Raw genomic sequence first — 24,133 nt, forward strand, 5'->3', positions numbered from 1 at the left:
CTATTTTTAACGGCAAATTTGATGGATTTTGACGGTAGATTTTCAAATAGGGGATTTTCTGAGATTTTTAATATGTAGAAGATATATCACACATGAAACATTGTTAAGGGGTTTTAATTTTTTATTTAATTATTATTATAATATATTTTATATTAAAATTTTAAAGTTACTATTTTACTGCTTTAAAAGTTGGTCATTTCTTTTTTAATGGTCATTAAACAGTCAAATGGATGGAAACCATCCATCCGAACTCCAAGTGTGAATTTTTAAAGGATTTGGTACCTCGGTGACGAAACAAATGAAAATTTTGGACAAAATGTGCTATTAAATAAAATATTTGATACCGTTGCCGCTATTATCCCAATAAAATAAATAAAAATCCCTGTTGGGCCCATTTTTCTCTCTTCTATTTTTAATCATGCAATCTTTCATAAATATTACACGAAAAAATTTTCGATTTGTTTTAAGCACTTCTTTTTTATAAAAAATAATATTCCACCGACTTTTATTTCAAAAAATGAGGCCAAACGGGGGCAAAGTTGCATGAAAATGTAAGAACTAAGAATTGGGATATTTTATCCTCGTTCCAAATTGGCTATTGGGTCATCTTCTAAAACCCTAGGCGGAGCTCCTCCCTTCGATTCGGCACGGCGGGGGAGAGAGAGTGTGTTTGGAACATTACTCTGATTGCATTTGCTCTTGGAATTCATAATGGCCAAGCGAGAGATATCCAGTACTTTGAAGAATCTGAAGGTATATACGATATAGATACTTGTTAAGTATTTTTTTCTGGCTCATAACTATAAATTTGATGAAACTTTCTGCTATTCATCTGGGCTTAACCTGAATTCATGTGTGTTATTTATTATTCAGTACTGGCTTCAGTTCTTGGGAAAGAAAGATTGTATTTTTTGTTATAAGCTCCGAATTATTAATTCAGTATATAAACCTATTTTTTTTTTTTTTATTTTCAACATATGTAGTTTATGCAAAGAGCACTTCAGAAAGAGGAGAAACTTAAGAAGGAAGAAGAGTCCACACCTGCTGGTGATTTTCCTTCTTCTACTGCCCCCAAAAGATGGTAAGTTTATTATTTTTAGAATTTGAATTCTGTCAAATTGGAAGCAGGTAATTATTTTTATGTTTCTTTAATTGTCTTAGGCTGTAATTTTTTACCTTTTAAGTATATTATAGCCTTTTTGGAATAGTTACTGGAAAAAAGAAACCAAGAAAAAAGGTGGGTTCAATGTTTATTGCGATTAAGTATAGTTTCCTTTCAGTAGATCGAATATATATGAGGGCAGCGTGAGTAAATTCTGCATCTCCTAGGCAATGCTGAGATCAGTTAGAGAACGTAGCTTGTTGTTACAAGATCATGATAAATGTCAACGTAGGGCTACCTGTGACCTATGTTGCTCGGACTCACCAAAAATGGAGAAGTATCCGTATCGACACAACATGACACGGATACTAACACGGGAGAAGATGGCGAAAGGTGTCTTGCTTCTCTAGCTTTCGTCTAGTGGCAGGAAAATTTGCAAAGAGAGAGAGTTGGAAAAGACAATGAATTAGGGAAGACGGTGAGTTTTAGAGGGGTTAAATGGGCTCTTGAGAAGTCCAATAGATAGAGTTAATGAGAATGTGTTAAATTAATTAGTTTACTTTTCTATTTAATTTAGTTTGAGTTTATTTATGTATAATTTTTTTATTTCTTATATTTTATCTTTGTGAACATTTTATGTTGTAATTAAAATGATTTAGTGATTTTATTTTTTGGTATTAAATTTAAATTTATTTCTATAATTGTTTTTAAATAATATATGACATTGAAGTGATTTTTTCTTAATTTTTTTGGAAAAGAATTTATTTTGACTTTAAATCTACAGCCTGCTTTGTTTGGATTAAAATCTGATTTAATCTAAATCAAAGTCAAACAATCAATATTAACAACATCTTTCATGGGTCCCACAACTTTTCAATCACATATTAAAAAAATCTAATTTTAATCCCTATTGAACACCCTCTTAAATTGATTTCAAATTATAATCCGATTGTTTAAATTGATTTTATCGAAGGAGTTGATAAACAAAATAAACTACGAGTTCATTTTTAACAACCGATATTAGTTAATTTGTTTACATGTTATTTTAACTTTTGTGGTTATTTACTTTAATTGAACCATTTTTCTCTTTGTTATTCTGGCATTGTTCTATCATTTTAAAATAAATAAATAAAATTGTAAAAAGTATCCCTGGACCCTTTTTTAAAATTCGGATCTTTTTTTACCGTATTCCCATATCTTAATTTTTATAATGAGAAAGATCCGACTCCTAGATATGTACCCATGTTCGATAACCACACTCCAGTCCGACCATCATAGCCTGAGACGATATTTCATTATAGAGAATGAAAATAGTTCAATTATATTTGTCAATTTCAATGTCGTGGTTCATCTGGAAAATTGGAGTACACGAAAACCAGTTTCATTTATAAGTTATTTCCTTTTTTATAGAACCCTTATTATCATGTTAGCTATGCTGCTGAAATTGTGTCCATTGTTGAACATCTGTTGTGCTGGTCACTGGAAATATAAGCTAATTATTTCAATTCTGTTGACGTGCAGTGTTGTTATATTTGAAGGTGATCCTCATCCCACTGCAACAAGAGGTCGAATGTCATTTTTAAGTTTTAATCCATCTATTGATGTGAGTATAAGGGTTTTGAATGACCTGCAGTTCTTGAAAGACTCTTCATTTGATATATTAAATCCAATAATCTCACACTAAAACTTATTTTGGTAGAAACTCGACGAGGTAGCAGTTAGCCCTAGTCAACCAGAAGCCTCTGCTACGAGTTCTGGAAGACAAAAAGAAAAAGTGTTGAACAGGTTGGCTGTCTGACCCTTTTAACTGTGGTTTTAGTTTTAGATAATTATGGGTTCCCTCAGTTTAGCACATGACATTATCTTTGTTGGAAATTAAATATATTTCTATATGCTTTAGCTTCTCAAGTGAATTCGTTAGCAGTGACCTCACTTTTTATCAAATTGATGCTCATGAATCTAGGTTGCTAAAGTAGCCTTCATTATATTTTGCTAGTATAATTGAATTTCATGTCGAGGAGATTCATGAACACTTAGTCCAAGTGGAAGGAGTTACTTATTCTGAATGTAACTTTCATCTTATTATCAAAATGAGTAACACATTTTCAATTTGGTCAGTAAAAAAATATTTATTGTAAGCTTAGTCAAACATTATCTATGAATTGCTAAGTTTAGGAACATACCGAGTTTTGTTGCCATGTTCTTTAATACATCATATTTTCCATTATTACAGAGAAAATGGGAACTTGCAAGATGGTTCACACTACTTGGAGCCAGATAGTTTGAGTGGTGATGCAAGTGGAGGTCTTCAGAGGAAACGAGCTGATGCCTCTGAAGCACCATATCCAAATAAATTTCCGAAATGTTTTCAAGATGACCAACATTCATCTCCAAGTAGAAGTCGTAGTTCGCAAAACCAACACAAGCGTGAAAAGATGGATTGGAGTGTTCTCCGGCCTCCGAAGCATCAAAAGAAAAAGAAGTAAGTGCTATTAGGTCTGCTGGACTGGTTAATGTTTCGTTGTACTTTCTTTAGCTGGATGTCAGGTCACATAAGTCACAATTCGCCCTCCTAAATTTGTATTTTTTTCCCTTGTCATTATTATATAAATACTATTTAACTTGTGGTATACTTTGATTACAAAAAAGTAAATGCTATGAAGGTTACTCAAAATTATTCTCTCCCCCGTGTTTGTATTTTCAGTTGTCTCTGTACAGTTTTTCTTGTATTTGCATTTTTCGTATTGTATTAATGTTCAATTGTTTCTATTCGTTGCCTAAATCTCTGTATTGTCAGCATCTTTCCGATTCATATTCATGGTATTCCTTTTTCAGTGCTCCATGCATGTAATAATGTCGGTCACCTGTTATTTGAAGTTTAGCATCGGTTTCCCTGTTAATGTTTCGTTGTACTTTCTTTAGCTGGATGTCAGGTCACATAAGTCACAATTCGCCCTCCTAAATTTGTATTTTTTTCCCTTGTCATTATTATATAAATACTATTTAACTTGTGGTATACTTTGATTACAAAAAAGTAAATGCTATGAAGGTTACTCAAAATTATTCTCTCTCCCGTGTTTGTATTTTCAGTTGTCTCTGTACAGTTTTTCTTGTATTTGCATTTTTCGTATTGTATTAATGTTCAATTGTTTCTATTCGTTGCCTAAATCTCTGTATTGTCAGCATCTTTCCGATTCATATTCATGGTATTCCTTTTTCAGTGCTCCATGCATGTAATAATGTCGGTCACCTGTTATTTGAAGTTTAGCATCGGATTCCCTGTCTGCCTTTTGGATTCCTAAAACCAATAGCCATCTCTCTTATTGTCAAATATTCTGCTTAATATGCTCAAGTACAGTACTTTGGCAAAATTGTTAATATATTAATGCACAAACTGGAAAAGGATGTAAGATGGAATCCTCTGAAATACATTTACTTATGCAGTGTCTGCTACTTTTGAATCTTGAATGCTTTTGGCATTCTTCCGTATGTAAAAACAGCATAACACATTCAGTTTGCGTTTGTATGAGATAATAGAAACAATGGCTCATTTGTTCAGTGCATGTGTTGGAATTATGTTCTGGCCGGGTTTAAGAACTCGAATATGTGTTTGTATAGGATCTCAATTCTCATCTGCATTCTCGATATTGTTATGTATGGAAATCTTGGATGCTGATTTTACAGTTTTCAGTGGCACTCGTGAGGCTTGATCTCCTGCCCCCAGCTGGTAGAATAAAGACTTCTCGCTGTTGATATGGCAAGATAATCTTAATTCAATTTTATTGTTTGTTAGCCTAACACAAAGAGAGACATCATTCACTTTGGTAAATGTAGGAAATAATGGTACTCGCGAGGATAAAAGCATCTTTATCAAGAGATGAAGTTGCAATACTTGGCTTAGACCATTATGTTAGTAGCGTACTTTGAGTGATGAAGTTGTGTTACGTTGCTTATTCCATTATGTTCACGAGCATAATATCTACGTCTCAAGGCAGTGAAATGTAAGAGGAATCATCGTACATTTCAATGAAAAAATTAAAATCCACTACTAAAATGGATACAATATTTGCACAATGGAAATCATTCTCCGGCATTCCACATTAAGCATATTGAAATATCTATTGACTGGTAAGTAGAAATTCTACTAAAGAACAAATCCAATGGACATTACAAATGTAGCGACAACAAACTTCTTCTAAAGTAAGTACGTATATACTAAGCAAAATTCAAAAATATATTACACAAAGAAGCTGATTCAGTGCCTCGCTGCTCGAGATTACAAATAAGTCCTCTCACAACAATGTCCTGAGCAACATGATCGATCACTTATGGGACGGCCGCCAACATGAAAGGGCATAAATAACCCTGCCTTTCCATCCTTGTAGCACCCACTTCCCATCTTCGTCCACTGAAAAATCCTTGTGGTAGTTTAATTTAACCTTGTTCCTGATAAATTTCACGATCTCCTGGTCGAGTGGGAGCTGCTTGAAACCAGCTCGGAGATTTCTAACTTGCCACTGCTTGTATGTCTCTGGCCTATCGACCCTCTCCGTGCCTTCACAAGCTATAATGTTCATTGCATCCTTCCCAAAGAACTCTCTCTCGTAAAGTATTCTATCAGGATCCTCGCGGGGCACAGTAGCCTCAAATATATCAAACATGGACGAGAAATGGAAGAGTGCCTCTCTGAACCTCGTAACAAAGAAGGGGGTGTTGTACGTTCCATTGACAACTCCTTCGATGTACATATCAGGATTGATCCTCTTGATCAAGTTCAAAACAGAATCTCGTGGACTGCTCGCAATTACCGTCTCATCAGGCACATTATGAAGACGGTATAAACTATTTACTATAAGTAGCTCATTCTTGTCGATCTTAAGTTCTTCAAGTTGGACAGTTTCCCACTTCTTTGCTATGGCATTGAACTTGAACGGGACATTGAATCTCTTGCAGTATTTCGTGAGGCGAATCCCAGTCTCCTCGACCCTCTCTGCAGGGCGAAAACCCGGTTGGGGAAAATCTATTCCCGTGATGCGAAGCTTTGGTGGTCCACCGGGTTGTTCTGAAAGAGCCTTGATAAGGCAGGGCCACTGGAAACCATACAAAATGCCGAAATCGATGATGTGAAGTCTTTTTGCTCCTTTAGCTAATTTCCTGATGGATCTGTTTGCAAAGAAATTCGACATCTTCCTGTATGGGCATGCTGTAATGAATGTGTGGTAAGATTTCAAGATTTCAGAAGCCGATATCCTCGAGGAACCAAAAGCCGTATAGGATGCTGTTCCGGTGCCAGCCATACGGGCCTCGAGGGCCTTCGCAAAGTAATGTGCAAGTCTTTCTGTCTCATCGCCATGGGTAGAAGAATGTTGCCTTATCTTGATTAGAAGCTCATTAAACGTCCTACTGTCGTAGCTTCCCACGGCTTGTGCACATTGCATTAAGAGACTCCTTAAATCCACCACTTCTTTCTGAAAACCTTGTCTCTTTCCACCTCGTGGCCTTCCTCGATTTGATCCCGTCAACTGTCTGTTCTGCTGGAACAACTTCTCAGAGTCACTTTCCACAGCCGGACAAAGCAACACCTTGTCAAACATCTCTAATGGCTCCGTCTCACCATTATTATTCGCCAACTGTTTGCTACTCCTATGTTCTTCTGAAAAAGCAGCCTCTTCCCTGTACCGGTTTTTCTTTTCTCTGGAAATATTCTGAGATAGATATTCTCCATTTCCCACCATGGCACCCTCAAACTCGCCCGCCTTTTCCTTAGGATCCAAATCAGATCCAAAAAAGGCATCATTTGGGGGGGAGGAAGTGATTTCTCCTACACTGCCACTAGATTTCAAACCAAATTTGTTTCCACTCAGAGAATTTTGCACCCGAGATGCATTCATGTCAAAGGCATCCAGCCCATAAACATCAGCATCAACACTGTTTGAGGAGCTAAATGACGGCGGATTTAACTGTAAATTTGACAGTGAAGAACACTGAATCAAGGGTTCAAAATCCCCCTGATTAAGGTACGATTTTGACTCAATTGAATCTGAATCATCTGATGAACTTTCACTACTAAATACACTACAGGTTTTCGTTAAATTACCATTTGGGGTTTGTGCGAATGGATCACCTATCGACGAACAAGGGGACTTGCCATTGAGGACATCAGACAAACACTTCTCGGCCGCTTGGAGAGCCAAGGAATCTTGTAGCATACAGGGCTTATTTCCTAAATCCTCTTCTTCCATAAGCATTTGGCTTATGAACTGGAGGATTTCATCAGAATGATCATTTTCTTTACAAGTTTCCCCTTCAGCATCAACGATGGATGATGATCCATTAGACACGAAAGCTAAATCCTTAAACTCATGATTCATTTTGTACCCATTCACATGATTTTCTTCAGGTAATACTGATTTTGAGCGGCAATTGAACTTAAAATCATTTGTCGGAGCCAAATATTGCCCAACAACATCCATAAGAACGAGTGACAAAAAAGATTGAAAATTAAGAACTGGGCTTCCTAAATCTATGTAAAAATAATGAGTTCAGCAACTGGGATGAATTTTAAAACAAACAAAAATAATAATTATAATAATAACAGCAGCGTTTAAGAAAAAATGACAAAAAATTGATTAGTAAGAATTTAGAATAATGATTAAATAGTACCTTCAGGAGGAAAAGAGAGATACAATGAATCAAGACACGAATCTAGATCTTGAACTAAGGTTTGACAATTGAAACAAATGTTTGAACGGCAACCTTTATTATATAGTAGCAGTTGCAGAGTCTTCATGCTAGGAGCAAAGAAACTTCCAGGAAATTCATGTTCTCCTCCAAATTTTCTCTGAAATGTATACTAATAATAAGTGGTAACTTCTCCAACCGGTATTCCTTCGAACATTCAATAACGTTATTTGTACAATATTTTTTACAATTTTAATTGACAGCGCACACACTCGACAACATCACATTTATTTATTTTAAAAAAATTATTTTTTAAATCAATATTCAAGAGATTAACAACACAATTGTCAGCAACAGCAGTACAAATAATTTTATTATAATATTTTTAGCTTATGTTTAATGGCCTTTAATACACTTTACTTTATTATTCATACTCATTTTCAATCATATTTATCCTATAAAATGTTTTATACATAAATTCAAAAAAATTTCCTACTTTTAATCACACATTCTTCAAAAAATATTATTTAAAATATAATTTTTTCAAATTAAAGACCACCAAACAGGGGCTTAGTATAATAAATTATTGAATGCAAGATTAGATTTGTCAAGAAATTTTTATTATATAGCCCTTGTTTGACTTTTTTTTTAACTTATTTTTACCACACGTTTTTTAATAAAATAATTTTACATGTTGATGTAGATTAATTAGAAGAGAAAATCCTAAACATTGGCCAACTTTGTCAAACGTTCGGAGTGTAAATTTTTCCTACTTTTTAAGTTCCCGTTTGGTAGTAATTTTTCAACTCAAAAAATTAACTTTTTGATCGTTATTTCACTATTTCAACCGTTATTTTTTATTTTTTACTCACAGATGGAAATCATTTTTTTCTCAAGAGATCAAAAAATCAATTCTCATAATCATTACTAAACAAGTCGTAAGTAAGCCTCCGTTTGGTACTCATTAAATTACATTTTTATTTCTTCCATTTTCAATTACACAATTTTCTATAAAATAATATTACATGTAAATTGAAATTTTTTTTTCAACCACTTATTTTTAAAAAAATAATATTTCATTCATTTTCATTTTAAAAAAATGGGGACAAACTGGGCTAAACTTTCTTATAAAAAACTTTTCAGTAAATAAGAATCAATCAATGACTTATAGAGACTATTGGACGAAGTTTCATGCACCTGTCAATTCACGACGACCGCCCTTTTGGTTTTTTATTCATTTGAGATTTGTTGTAGAGTAAGCCAACCAATGGGACATGTCATCAATCCAATAGTCATACACCTTGATACTTTTCAATCAATTATTGGATTTATTTTATGAAACAATTCTATTTTTTCTCGATATTTATTTTTTGTTGAAATGTGTCAAATTGTCAATTATTGAAAATTAATGATCTTACAACTTAATACTTTTTTACTCGTTATTTGGATTTAATCGAATTATTTGTACATAATAAATTTTATTATAAAAATATGGGACTCAATTTTATGCAGCCTCCCAATATCGTCTAGCCTTCTATCTTGCTCTTTATTTAACACTGAGATCCATTGTCGAGCTAAGTACCAATGAATGAGACACATTAACAAAATAATTTGTCATATATCTTAATATTTAGTCAATTATTGATGAGAGGTTTGTATTTATTAGGAATTTTTGTATATAATTAACATTACTTTGAAGATATTGAACATGGTTTTATGTAGTTTTGTCAATTTAACTACTACCTTCATTTTTCTTTCAAATTAGATTAAAAAAAAAAAAGATTTTGATTTACTGGGATTATCTATATATTTAATATTACTATTTATATTTTAAATGAAGTTGTCCGCAGACAATTGATTTACTACAATCCTTGTTCATTATTTGGATTTGAGAGGAATTGTGCATAAATTATAGAGGAAGCTACTTCCATACATGTTATTATTTCAAAATTCGATTAATTACACTAAGGGTCCATTTGATTGTAAAAATGGAATTGAATTGCCTAGAAAACGAATTTCAGGGAATTGAATTGCCTAGAATTGTTTTCTTGGGAATTGTAAATTATTGTATTTGATTGGTATAATTTTTCACGTGGAAAATGTTGAAATAAAAGTGTTTTTTAATGTTCGCTTAGTTTTATTTTAAATGTAAATTGTCAATTAAAGGGAAATATTTTTTACAATAATTCTTAGAATTGGTTTCCATTACCAACAAAAAAAAAGACGAAAAAATAAAAATAATCGCTACAGTATGGTGAGAATTCAAATTCCACTAAAACAAGAAAAATTCCAAGTTTCAAGAAATCCAAGAAATGCAATTCCATAGAAAATATAAGATATCAAACACCAAAAGTTGGAATTTCCAATTCCAATTCCATCTTTTTTTTTTCCATTTCCGTGCTATCAAATATTCCCTAACGGTAATTGAAATTTGAGCAACAAAGCTAGCGATAACTAAAGTTATTTTATTATGGTAATAATCACTCAAGTTTTTAATAGTATGATATTTAAACTTTAAATTCTATGTGACACCATTAAGTGCTCAAATGTGTCATCAAATAAAATTATTTATTACGTCAAGTCAGCAAAATTATTATTACGAGAACAAAACATGAGTTTGCTACATGATGAAGTCCAAATATTTGATCAAAACAAAATTCGTATTACGTTTTTCTCACGTGAACATATTTAATCTCCAATGTCTAGCTACACAATATAATTGACTTGACATAAAAAAATGTCATGGTTTGGTGATTCATTGTCACTAATCACCTAAATGCCATGCCACGTAACTTTCAAGATGGAAGTTATCATATAGATGTTGTGCTCATGCCCCTTCAAAATGCGAAACATTGTATTCATTTTCTTGGGAATAGTGATGAAGAAAAAGAGAATCGTTTCTAGAAATATGGACAAATGTGAGTTTAACTCCAGAAGAAACACTTCATGAAAAGGAAGAAGAGAAGTTACGTTTAGATGACATTCAACACACGATTCCCTTATCCCGCCTTAGTTTATGACGAGTATACTATGCTATTGTCTTCATGGTAATGATCCTTTGCATTCGAAAGTGTTCTAGTGACCAAACATTATGTTCCAAAAGTCAGGCCAATTTATTGCTTGATTTGAGGCTTTTTTGGGCTAGATACCGTGAATCACTCCAGACCGCACTTACGATAAAACTAATGCATCAATAAAAAATAAAGAAAAAGACTATAGATTAAGGGGTCGTTTCAGTCCCATTTTTCATGAAAAATGCATTTTAAAATAGTGTCTCGTGAAGAATGTGCGTTTAAAAAATAAGAAAAAGTTTAAAATTTGCCGTGTATTGTTATTTTATTGAAAAATATATAATTAAAATAGTACTAAGTCATTGTAGAAGAATGTATTTTTGTGAAAAAATTTGCTCTAACAAAGGCTAAACAAATAAACCCACTAATGATTTTAAGTTGTATGGTTAGTTAATTATGATTAACTGGTTACCTGGAGCCGCCGGTAAAAGCTGGATATTTAAATTATTTTAATCCAAGCTTGACCACCAAGCATCCGGCAGCATTGACCGGTCAGAGGGAGTAGGCGCGGAATGAATTTAGTCGGGCCCAGAATAATCTCTATAATAGGGGAAAATTGCAGCAGAGGTTCTAACTTTTTTTTAATTTTTGCAGACTTTATCTCATCCTTCAATTTATCTTGATGAAGATCCCTAACCTTTCAGAAATGTGCATCCGGAGTCCAGATTGATGGAAACTATTCGATTCACCGTTAGTTGACAAAAACAATTTATTTTGACCAAATTTGATAAAGGTTAAAACGATTACTTTGCCATTTTTCACATAAAAGAATTAAGAAAAATAAAAATAAAAATAAAAAGAATATATACATCATCTTTCCCATCCACTCCCACCTTCTCATTTTGGGGAAACCCACCCCCCATCGGCCACCTCTGGCCATGCACCGACTTTCACTCACCTCCTTCTCTATCAAACTCCCTCTTATCTCCTCAAATCCATAGAATTTAACAAACTTCTCAAATTATTTGGCCAACCATTCAAAATTAGGGCAATTGATGCACGCGGTGGCAATAAATACTAATTATAGGCTGTGGTTGTGGAGATTGGTGAAATCTAAGGAAATTGCGTTTTATCACCTCTGAATGGTTGATATCGAAGGAAATTGCTCAAAATCAGAAGCTGCATTCCCTTACCTTTGAATGGAAAATGCTCAATCTGGGTGTGGATAGGGCTGGGCAAATCTCCCGAACTGAACCGACCGAATCGAACCCAATGGTTCTTGTCAAATTAAATACCCGAACAAATATCTGAATTGAGAATCGACGGGTACGGTTCAATTCTCGATTCTAGACCAAGAACCGAAGAACCGAATAAGAACCGAATCTTTCTAATTTTTTTTTATATTGAATAAATCAAATTATTTTAATTTTAATTTTTTCTAAACAAATTAACAAATTAACAATTTCTAAATCCAAATTTTTGGCCCAATAATTTGTTTCATTTTTAATTTTTTAATTTTTGGCCAAATTACCCATTTTATTGTCTCATTTCTTAGCCGAACAAGATCCAACCCACTAAATAACCCTAAATACTTACATTAAAGTGCTTAACGCCGTCTTGACTCTCGTAGCCTCGCTGACATTCCAAAACCTATACAAGTGTCGATCGAAGCTGTGGCCTCCGCCAACCGAAATTTTGACCGTAGCGATCATTTGAACAAGGTAGTCTACTAGTCTCTGACATTTCAAAACCATTGAATGTGTCATTAGTTGTATTTATATAATGTTGTTATAAATGTTAAAAAATTTAATTATAGAACAGAATCGAATAGAACCGAACCCGAACGGTTCCATAATTATATTTGGACCCGATGGTTCCATTTACTAAATACCCAAAAATTTTGGTTCAATTCGGTTCTCTTGTGGAGATTTGGAGTCCAATGCATTGGCTTTTGTGCTTGGTGCTGAAAATTACTACATAGAAAAACCATATGAAATATGCAAATATACCTTTGATAAAATTGAATAATCCACCGGAACCATAAAATTGAATTATTCGAGTTCTCGGATAAAAATGAGACATGGATTTGGGGTATGATGTTGAATCTTTATCCTTAAACCGAATATTCGGTCCTAGCATTTTGTTTCGAGTTGTTTGAAGGAGATTTGACTGTTAGTTTTTAGGAATTTAACTTGGAATTTTTTTTGGGTAGTGAGGAAATTGGAAACAGGGAAAATGGTGGAGCTCATTAATGCTACACGAACTAAATTTTGTGGTGGTGATTTTGTAAAATTTGACCGACCAAAAATAGGCTAATGTTGATGATGGTATCGGAGGTGGTGATGCTGTTAGGTCGCGATCTTGGTGGTTGATTTTTCGGTGTGGGCCCGTGGTTGGGGTATGGGGTGGCATGGGGTGAAGTGAAGGAGAAACTCCCTTTTTTTCAATTTTTTCTGGTTTTTAGTTTTTACTTTTTTTAATAACATGGGTTTGACTAAGTTGCCATTTTGGCCCCATCAAAATTGCTCAAAATAAAATTTTTCAATCAACAACGGTCAATGGATGGTTTCTATCCATTTGGATTCCAGTTGTACATTTTTGAAAGGTTAGGGATCTTTGTTGGCACAAATCGAAGGTATGGTAAAGTCTGCAAAAAATTGAAAAGGTTAGAGATTGTTGCTACAATTTTTCCCTTAAAATATTTGATTTTTGCTCATGGTAACACTTATAATTCTAATTTTTTTCATCAATTTTTTATCTCTAATTTTCCATAATCCCAAGGGGTGAAGAACAAAAAAGGGAAGAAACTTTTCACTTGTTCGAATGGTTTTATCTTGTTTTGAAAGGTTTTTTGTGCTTTGAAATGAGGGAAATTATTTTGTCAGACTGTGTTATAACTATGATGGACAAATAACTCGTTTCATGTCAATTTTAAGATATTTATTTATTATTATTATTTTTTGGCATGGAAATTATTATGAGAGATGATTTGTGCTAATCGATAGAAAGTTGAACATAAAAATGCATAGAAAAAAAGTTAGGAATAGAAATAACAAATGAACAAAGATTGATGATTAAATACAATTAAAATGTGGTGTAACTAATAAAATTGTAATGCAAATATAATTATCCTATTGATAAGAATATTGCGTTTAGTATTTTACCTTCAACTTAATGGATAAAATTAGAAGATGCTATTTACACCCGTTATTGTTATACATCTATCACATTCAACACACACACACACATGTGTATATATATACACACACACACACACACATATATATATACATGTGTGTGTGTGTGTGTGCATACCATCCCCATTACAATTTCAAAATCTCTTCTTTTTTTTTTTTAAAAAAAAATAATACTATATTCATTCTCATTACATATAACATCAACCTTCTCACAATTCTATAATAATTCTGCAGATAAAAAATTATATGATGGGATTTCATAAACTATTCCCTATAATCACCGATATTCTCAATGTGACATAAACTCTATTATTTCATTGAAATCAAACATAATAATTTGAAAGGACTCATTGAATTTATTTCATTAATTATAAGAGAAACTGACATTTTGTCAACCACGATAAAAACATGATAAGAAGACAATTCTCTACAAAAATATTGAAAAATCAGTCTTATTTTCTTTGCCCTCCTTTTGTGAAACATCAAACACTTGAACTAGTATTCCAAAAAAAAATTATATCACTTTCTTCATTGTAATTTGCTAGAAGTGTTATGAGGTGGCTAGTGATCATTTGTGGACAACTAATTCATGTAGAATTACAGAAATACAAAATGTTGAGAGTGGAGCCAGGATTGTATTCTAGTGGGGGTGTATTTTAATCATAACAGAACTATTAAAAATAGTATATAATTCAGTCACCTACGATTTTTTATACATTAAAATAGTTGTATAATGATAAAGTATATCATACAATTCTATTTTAAACAAAACAAAACATTTTTAACGTCAATTAGTCAAAATCTCTCCAAATATGTGATTTCAAAAAATATAATTGAAAGTACAGTCCCGCTACACGGCCAGACCAAATCCAGATTAAATCCCGACTGACGTGGCAAAAAAAAAAGGAAAATAGAAAGGATTATTCTTGTCAAATAGGGTGAATGACACCCTGTTGACAAGGATTTAAAAATTCTCACAGTGTACAATGACCTTTTTGGAGGGAAAAATGAAGCCGCACGTGGGACTGAGAAAATGTTCATTAATTAATAATTTTCAGTCAAAAATGGAACTTGGGAAAGGAAATGTTCCTTAATTAATTATTTTCGACATTTACACACCGTTGACCAACTTTCTCCAAACTGATTCGGCAGCATCTTCTTCCTTTTTGAGCGATCACGTCGACAAGAACAAAGCCATTTACAAACTGGTTACCATTGTTCCCCAAACTTAAGCGAATAATCTTTGTTCCATTTTAAAGCCCAACATCAACATCGTCACGTTCAAAAATTCGGCCAACTGAAGAATTAGTCCAAACCCGATTTCTTTGTCTTCACCGTCGGAGCCAAACGTGCAGCCATCGTGTCTAAGTTTTCCAACAGTTAACTAGTAAGTTTCCTTCAATTCTGGTTCTTTAATTAGTAGGTCTTTTATTGCCATTATGGCTTGTGGGGTTTACATTAACGTGTACCAATTTAACCAGACAAACGACATTGAATGTTCAATTAATATACAGTAACTCTCCCAAATTCACCCGCTAGTGGGAATGACGTGAATGGTCAACAGTTTGGAAAAGAATGTAACAATTTTAGGACCAATAAGGCATTAATTATTAATTATTTTGAAGCACTGAAACCTTATAATTTAACTGACCTTGTGGGCAATTTTATCTAGTTTCTTCGTTTGTGGACCATTTTAAACACTAGCTAATGTATCAAATGAGCTATGTAATAGTTGTCATTATGTTGAAAGTATTGGACAAGCAAATGCATTCTGTGGAAGTGAAAACTGTGATTGAGAATAACCTTATAATATTGTTATTGTGGATTATTGAACGTATGATAACTTATCATATTACAGCAGAAGAAATTATGTATGAAGTGCAAGATGAACATGATGGCGTTCTGGTGGCATCTGATCATGAGATTGGTATGGACTCCTCTAACATAGTGGAAGGTGAAACCTCTTTGGGAGACAGTTTGATAATGCCTGAATTGGGTATGGAGTTTAAAAATTTAAAAGATATGTTTGACATGTATAAAAAATATGCGTATGCTGTTGGTTTTCCTGTTAACAAAAGAAATTCGAAAAAGGGAGACGATGGAGAGTTGAGATATGTGATACTGACATGTGGTCGAGAAGGTCGAAGAATCGAAAATATTAGCGGTTCTTCGAAGCCACAACCAACAAGACAGATGGTTGTAAAGCGGGAATCTCTGCTTCTGCAGATATTTATGGTGTCTGGAGACTTAACACGGTCTACCTTGACCACAATCATGAAATTAGCCCTTCGAAGTCCAGGTTATTTCAATGCAATAGAGAATTGAGTGCACACGTGAAGCGCAAGCTACAAGTCAATGATTTGGCAGGAATTTTTATTGCATAAAAGTTACAATTGAGCTATTGTCGAAGTAGGTGGTTATGAGAACATGAGTTGCGAGGAAAAGGATTGTCGAAATTACATTGAAAAGATGAGACGATTAAGATTTGGGGAAGGGGACGTCGTCGCAATACAAACATTCTTTTAAAAAATGCAGGCACAGGACTCGGGATTTTTCTTTAGTATGGATCTGGATGATGATTCCCAGTTAAAAAACATATTTTGGGTAGATAATCGCTGCAGACAAATTATAAGTAGTTCGGCGATGTTACATTTGATACTACTTACCTGACAAACAAGTATGACATGCCTTTCGCCTCTTTTGTTGGCATCAATTATCACCGACGATCTGCACTGTTGGGTTGTGGATTGGTATCGAACGAAGACACGAAAACTTTTGGTTGGTTCTTTAGAACATGGCTCCAGTGTATGCATGATCAAGCACCACAGGGAATAATTACCAACCAGGATAAGGACAATGCAAAATATAATTCAGATCGTTTTTTCGAACACAAGACATAGATGGTGTTTGTGGAACATTTTGAAAAAGTTACCTGAAAAGTTTGGATACCACAAAAATAAGGCATCAATATTTGGAGCAATACATGGATTTGTATATGATTCGCAGTTTGTTTAGGAGTTCAAAGAAGGTTGGGCTACCATGATTGATACTTACAGCTTGCAGGATAACGGTTCGCTGTCTGGACTGTATGCAAACAGAGGTCGTTGGGTTTCTAGTTTTTTGGAGACTAGCTTCTGGGCAAGGATGTCAACGACATAGAGAAGTGAGAGTATGAATACATTCTTCGATGGGTATGTACATTCGAAGACGTCGTTGAAGCAATTTGTCGAACGGTATGAGCGAGCACTATGTAGTAAAGTTGAGAAGGAGTTCCAAGCTGATTTCAAGTCATTTTCGCAAACGTTACCGCGTACCACACAATATGAAATGGAACAGCAGTTTCAATCAGTTTACACTATTTTTAAATTCAAGGAGGCTCAGGCTGAGTTTACGGGAAAGGTTTACTACGACCTCATCTCTACTTCGAAGGGACACTCAAGGATGATGTATGAGGTTCGGAAGGACGTTATGCGCAACGGGATATGGAGGAAGAAAACATTCTTCTTCTCCTTTGATAGACAAAATTGTGACATTGTTTGCAGCTGTCATTTGTTCAAGTTTCGGGGGATAATTTATCGGCATGCTATTGCAGTACTAATTCATTGTGACATCATATTACTTCATGAGAGGTACATACTGCAGAGGTGGAAGAAAGACGTTGGTAGAGAACACACTAGGATCGCAGTGAATTACGACGAGTTGGTTAGTACTCTTGAGCAGTTGAGGTACGACGACATGTGTTGTGCTTTTGAAGAAGTGACGGACCTCGCAGCAGAAGATGAGGGTCGAGTACCTGTGATTATGGAATGGATAAAACTTCAACGTCAAGATCTCATGATGTCTAAGAAGTCGTGTATAGGAAGCCATGCCATCTCCAATAATTCTTTTGAAATTATGGACCAATGCACTGATTATCAACATCATGATTTGGAGTTACTGGGAATCTGATTTTGGTGAGTCGATGGTTCGATGTTGCCTAGAATTTTCATATTGTGATATTTATTTATTCAATGGAATGATTCCGGGGTGACACGTTTACCCTTATTTTTACTAGTAGAACACAGAGAAAAGCAAGTTACGATTTCATTTTGTTGACTAATTGTACAATGGGTAGCACACTTTCTTCTTTCAAAGGGAAGACGACGAATCTTAGTCACTGGTCCATGAAATGTTGTGCATTTATGCAATAGTGTAGAGTGATTTACAAGGGAATTGTTGTGAAACCATCTTTTATTTCATTCTTTTGTCGTGGTTTTTGATATTTTTTTAATTAGTGAGTTGTTCTTACTTCTTTCTTAGGAACAAGCTAAGCCAAACATGCTCGAAAATCATGTATGCTCTTTCTTGAAATAATTTACTCAGTCTTGCATTTTTTAGCTTTATATGGGTTCAGTTATACCAATTTCGTCATTTATTCCCATCTCAGAATGGTTGGAAGAAATTCTGAAATCTGTCATAGTTGTAGATCTAAACGTCACTTCTTTGCAGAATGCCCAAAGAAACGCCGATGTCCATCATGCAAGCATGGATTCGAGAAGTGCTTTGTCGTTGAAAAGGAGACTGTTAATAAAGGTCATTTATTTCTTTGCTACAGTGCCAATTGTGATTTTTGGGAATGGGTTGTCAAAGAAAAATCAAGCGATCAATCCTCTAGCGGCACGAATCTCTCAATGAATGATGTAGCAAACGAAAGTATTTGATGATATATCACGTATGTTCCAATCTCGTATTCGCCTCAATGATGAAGCAGACCTTCGAATTTCGATGAACGTGATGATATGCAAGGTAGAAGGCAGTGCAGAGTTGAATGCACAAGGGAAGGGGTCAACTTGATTAGTAGTTACGAGTCGAACGAGTTATTACACGCACTTTGTATAGGTAGGATTATTATGACCCAATCTATTTAATCTCTATCCATAAACTATTCGAATGTCAATGGGTACATTGCATATTTTGTAGCCTTGCATTATCCTCGATCGGGTTATTTGTTGGCAACCTAGTATCGATATTGTGGCTCTTATGTGATGAAAAGTGCAGCTTCCTAGTATTACTTGTATTGAAATCGTTGATTACAGAATTACGTGTATTTTTCATTTGATTCCCGGTGGACAAAATTAGTAAAGTCAAAATTACTTATTGCCTTAAATTAGGATACCAAGGCAAAATTAGAGAAGTCAAAATTACTTCTTGCCTTAAATTAGGATACTAGAGCCGAAGCTAGAGCAAGAATTGCTCGGATTCAGAGAAGGCTGCTGGTAGTGGAAATTGAAAGAATAATATGCATTTAAAGAAATAGGGGCATCATTCCCATTGAAGTCATACCCACATGGCAATATCTTCTCACAACCTTGCAAAGCAACATTAAAAAAAAACTCTAAGATGGGATATAAGTCATTGCTAGCATTCACTTTTCACACGTTTCTCCACATATAATAGAATAGTGATCGAGAAAATGGAAACAACCCAGCAACAACTCCATGAGTTCATGCTTCTATCATATAATAACTATTGAATCAAACTATCAGACAATTTCTAGGTAGAAATACGTTATACCAAAAATCTCATCCACTGCACCAAAAAATAAATAAATAAATAAATCTGCTGCCCCTATCTCAATTGGTTCAGTTTGAAGCAACATTAAAAAAAATGAAAAAATAAAAAGACCAATGATTTCTTTTCTAGTAAGATTCTCCCTCAACTTGTCATGCTCCACACTATTAAAGATATCACAATTTCATCATTTATTAAAAATGGAAAACTAGCATTTGCATCACAATATTAAAACTAAAACATTCTCTTTCCTCACCACTTTAACCATTCAAGGTTACACAATATAATCTCCAAAAAAAGTTGTTGGTATTCTAATAAATCTGAACAACAATAAATTGAGAATCCTCTTTGAGACGAGATAGATAATAATCAAACTTTTGATGCCCAACATTTTAATACCCCAAGGCCACTAACATCAATTGCCCAACATCAATTGTCGGTTGGAGACCATCAGATTCCAATGTTACCTACACAGGAGACCAAAAATCTTTCATAAATAAATATATTAATAAAAAAAAGTTAGAATCATGATCATAGTTTGACAAACTAAAAATATTCCCAAAGACAAATTCCTCAACAGAAACATAACCATTCTAAGATTTTCTCTTCTTCCACAATTAAGACCTTAAAATAAATAAAAAAATAATAAAAAAAAACTCGGCATCATCATCTATTTATACAACTGACCTTAAAAAACGGTTTGAAGCCCAAACCTTTATCATTATCTAATTGACCCTCACTTGCCTGAGCCACCTTGGTCTGGTAAATGCGAAAAGTAGTATGACATTACTTGACCTACAATACATTGAGAACATTGATAGCTGCATGCATGAAATAAATATACACCGAAAGTTGAAATGTCATACTTTGTTCTTACCTTGTGAACTATACATAATGTTTGTTGATGAAGGAGGGACCAAATTTGAAGATGGCAATATACCTGAAAGGGAGAATGGTGTCGCGATGGAATATTGTATTAAGGGAAATGTTGTCGGCATGGGGCACTGTAAATATGAGGTCGGCGTCTGCACGAAATGTTGTTGTGTTTGAGCATGCAGAATGTCAACCACATTCGCTGCCGTGTCCATTTGCCTTGCGCTCAGTCGGTTTCCTTTGTTTGGTGCCGAACTTCTCTGAATATGCATAGAATGTGATCAGTATTGGTTACTAGAGACATTTGAAGTTCAGAGTTTAAGCTTCGAACATACCTTGCCTTTCTTTGAACTCAACTCCAACGGACATTTTCTCTGAAGTTTCTTGGGGCCCCCTTTGTGCGTGACGCCATCAAATCACGTATAGTTACGCTATCATGATGTTGATAATCAATGCATTGGTCCGTAATTTCAAAAGAATTATTGGAGATGGCATTGCTTCTTGTACACGACTTCTTAGACATCATGAGATCTTGACGTTGAAGTTTTATCCATTCCATAATCACACTTGCTCAACCCTTATCGTCTGCTGCGAGGTCCACCACTTCAAAAGCATGACACATGTCGTCGTACCTCAACTGCTTTGGAGTACTAACCAAACTGTCATAATTCACTGCGACCTTAGTGTGTGCTTACTAACGTCTTTCCTCCACCTCCGTAGTATGTACCTCTCAGGAAGTAATGTGACGTCACAACGAATCAGTACTACAATAGCATGCTGACAAATTATCCTCCGAAACTCGAACAAATGGCAGCTGCAAACAATATCACAATTCTGTCTATCAAATGAGACGATGAATGTTTTCTTCCTTCGTATCCCGTCAAACATAACGTCCCCCCGAACCTTATACATTGTCCTTGAGTGTCCCTTCGAAGTAGAGATACGGTCGCAATAAACTTTTTTCGTAAATTCAGCCAGAGCCTCTTTGAATTTAGAAATAGTGTAAACTGATAGAAATTACTGCTCCATTTTATATTGTGTGGTACATGATAATGTTTACGAAAATGACTTGAAATCAACTTGGAACTTCTTCTCAACTTTACTGCGCAGTACTCGCTCATACTATTCGACGAATTGTTTCAATGATGTCTTCGAATGCACATACCCACCGAAGAATGTATTCATACTCTCACTTCTCTGTGTCATTGACATCCCTGCTCAGAAAAAAACTAGTCTTCAGAAAACAAGGAATCTAATGACCTCTATTTGCATACAGTCCGGACAATTAGTCATTATCCTACAAGTCGTAAGTATCAATCATGGCAGCCTAACCTTTTTCGAACTCCTGAACAAACTGCGAATCATATACCAATCCGTGTATCGCCCCAAATATTGATGCCTTATTTTCGTGGTATCCAAACTTCTCAGTCAACTTTTTCAGAATGTGCCACAAGCACCATCTATGTCTTTTGTTCAGAAAAATGATCTAAATTGCATTTTGCATTGCCCTGTCGGGATCGGTAATTATTCCCTGCAGTGCTTGACCATGCATACACTGGAGACATGTTCTAAACAACCACACAAAAGTTTTAGTGTCTTCATTCAATACAAATCCACAACCCAATAGTGTGAATTGTCCGTGATGATTGACGCCAACAAAAAGAGCAAAAGGCATGTCATACTTGTTTGTTAGGTAAGTGGTATCAAATGTAACAACATTGTCGAACTCCTTATACGCTTGTCTACAGCGATTATCTGCCCAAAATATGTTCTTCAATCGGGAATCATCGTCCAGATCCATACTAAAGAAAAATTCCAAGCATTGTGCCTGCATTTTTGAAAAGTATGTTTATATTATTACGACATCCCCTTCCCCAAGTCTTAATTGTCTCACTTTTTTAATGTAATTTCAACAATCCTTTTCCACGCAACCCATGATCTCATAACCACCTACTTCTACAAAAGCTGAATTATAACTTTTATGCAAATTCTTGCCAAATCATTGACTTGTAGATTGCGCTTTACGTGTCCACTCAATTCTCTATTGCATCAAAATAACCTGGACTTCGAAGGGTTAGTTTCATGATTGTGGTCAAGGTAGACTGTGTTAAGTCCCCAAACACCATAAATATCTGCAGAAGTAGAGATTCTCACTTTACAACCCATCTGTATTGTTGGTTGCGAGTTCGAAGATCCGCAAGTATTTTTGATTCTTCGACCTTCTTGACCACATGTCAGTGTCACATATCCCAACTCTCCATCGTCTTCCCTTTTTGAATTTCTTTTCTTAACCGGAAAACCAAGAGCATACGCATATTTTTTGTACATGTCAAACATATCTTTCAAATTTTAAAACTCCATACACACCTCAGGCACTATCAAACCGTCTCCTAAAGAGGTTTCACCTTCCACTATGTTAGCGGACTCCATACCATTCTCATGATCAAATGCCGCCAAAACGCCATCATGTTCATCTTGCACTTCATCCATAATTTCTTCCGCTGCAATATGATAAGATATCACACGTTCAATAATCCACAATAACAATATTATAAGGTTATTCTCAATCACATTTTTCACTTCCATAGAGTGCATTTGCTTGTCCAATAATTTCAACATAATGACAATCTATTACATAACTCATTTGATACATTAGCTAGTGTTTAAAATGGTCCACAAACGAAGAAACCAGATAAAATTGCCCACAAGCTTAGTTAAATTATAAAGTTTCAGTGCTTCAAAATAATTAATAATTAATGCCTTATTGGTCCTAAAATTGTTACATTTTTCCCCAAACTGTTGACCATTCACGTGATTTCCACTAGTGGGCGAATTTGGGAGATTTATTGCATATTAATTGAACATTCAATGCCGTTTGTCTGGTTAAATTGGTGCACATTAATGTCAACCCCACAAGCCATAATGGCAATAAAAGACCCTACTAATTAAAGAATCGAAATTGAAGGAAACTTACTAATTAACTGTTCGAAAACTTAGACACAATAGCTACAATTTTGGCTCCAACAGCAAAGACAAAGAAATCAGGTTTGGACTAATTCTTTAGTTGGCCGGATCTCTGAACGTGACGATGTTGACATCGGGCTTTAAAATGGAACAAAGATTATTTGCTTCAGTTTGGGGAACAATGGTAACTAGTTTATAAATGGCTTTGTTCTTGTCGACGTTGGTCGCTCAAAAAGGAAGAAGATGCTACCGAATTAGTTTTAAAAAAAATTGGTCAACAGTGTGTAAATGACCAAAATAGTTAATTAAGAAACATTTTCTCTCTCCCACGTTCCTTTTTTGACTGAAAAATATTAATTAATGAACATTTTCTCAATCCCACATGCTGCTTCATTTTTCCCTCCAAAAAGGTCATTGTACATTGTGGGAATTTTTAAATCCCTATCAACAGGGTGCCATTCACCTTGTTTGACAAGAATAATCCTTGAAAGTATTTAATGTCTCAAGGGCAGTTGACCCCACTTATTTTTGGCAATTCTTTTAGATTTGGTTCCCTTGTCAGAAAATCAAGGATCCTTCGTATATTAAATTCATCCAACCCATGATAAGAGGTAATCCTTATTTTTTCAAATTCTACTTCATTTATTGTTTTTACTTTAGTTAAAAGTGATATATTTTTATAAATATTAGAGTTTTAGTTAAACATAAATTCTTAAATATAAAAGGGTCCAAAAGAATAAATATTAGTGGATGAA

At 34.5% G+C, this 24,133-nt stretch overlaps 3 protein-coding genes across 3 annotated transcripts; 2 read left to right on the forward strand and 1 right to left on the reverse strand.

Moving 5' to 3' along the window:
- Positions 1 to 543: 543 nt before the first annotated feature.
- Positions 544 to 3,785, forward strand: LOC111369669. The gene is made up of 5 exons (XM_022991273.1): positions 544 to 753; positions 984 to 1,081; positions 2,624 to 2,705; positions 2,802 to 2,887; positions 3,336 to 3,785. The coding sequence occupies exons 1-5, from the start codon at positions 712 to 714 to the stop codon at positions 3,586 to 3,588; spliced, it is 561 nt and encodes a 186-aa protein (XP_022847041.1). The 5' UTR covers positions 544 to 711; the 3' UTR covers positions 3,589 to 3,785.
- Positions 3,786 to 5,167: 1,382 nt separating this feature from the next.
- On the reverse strand, positions 5,168 to 7,928 carry LOC111369670 (scarecrow-like protein 30). The gene is made up of 2 exons (XM_022991274.1): positions 7,766 to 7,928; positions 5,168 to 7,625 (listed from the first exon to the last, which is right to left on the reverse strand). Exons 1-2 carry the CDS (start codon positions 7,890 to 7,892, stop codon positions 5,425 to 5,427), a joined length of 2,328 nt encoding a protein of 775 aa, XP_022847042.1. The 5' UTR covers positions 7,893 to 7,928; the 3' UTR covers positions 5,168 to 5,424.
- Positions 7,929 to 17,162: 9,234 nt separating this feature from the next.
- On the forward strand, positions 17,163 to 17,939 carry LOC111369076 (protein FAR1-RELATED SEQUENCE 9-like). Its single transcript, XM_022990561.1, has one exon. It carries the CDS (start codon positions 17,163 to 17,165, stop codon positions 17,937 to 17,939), a length of 777 nt encoding a protein of 258 aa, XP_022846329.1.
- The last annotated feature ends 6,194 nt before the right edge of the window (positions 17,940 to 24,133 follow it).

The sequence above is a fragment of the Olea europaea genome, chromosome 20, assembly GCF_002742605.1.
Source record: "Olea europaea var. sylvestris chromosome 20, O_europaea_v1, whole genome shotgun sequence".
NCBI lineage: Eukaryota > Viridiplantae > Streptophyta > Magnoliopsida > Lamiales > Oleaceae > Olea > Olea europaea.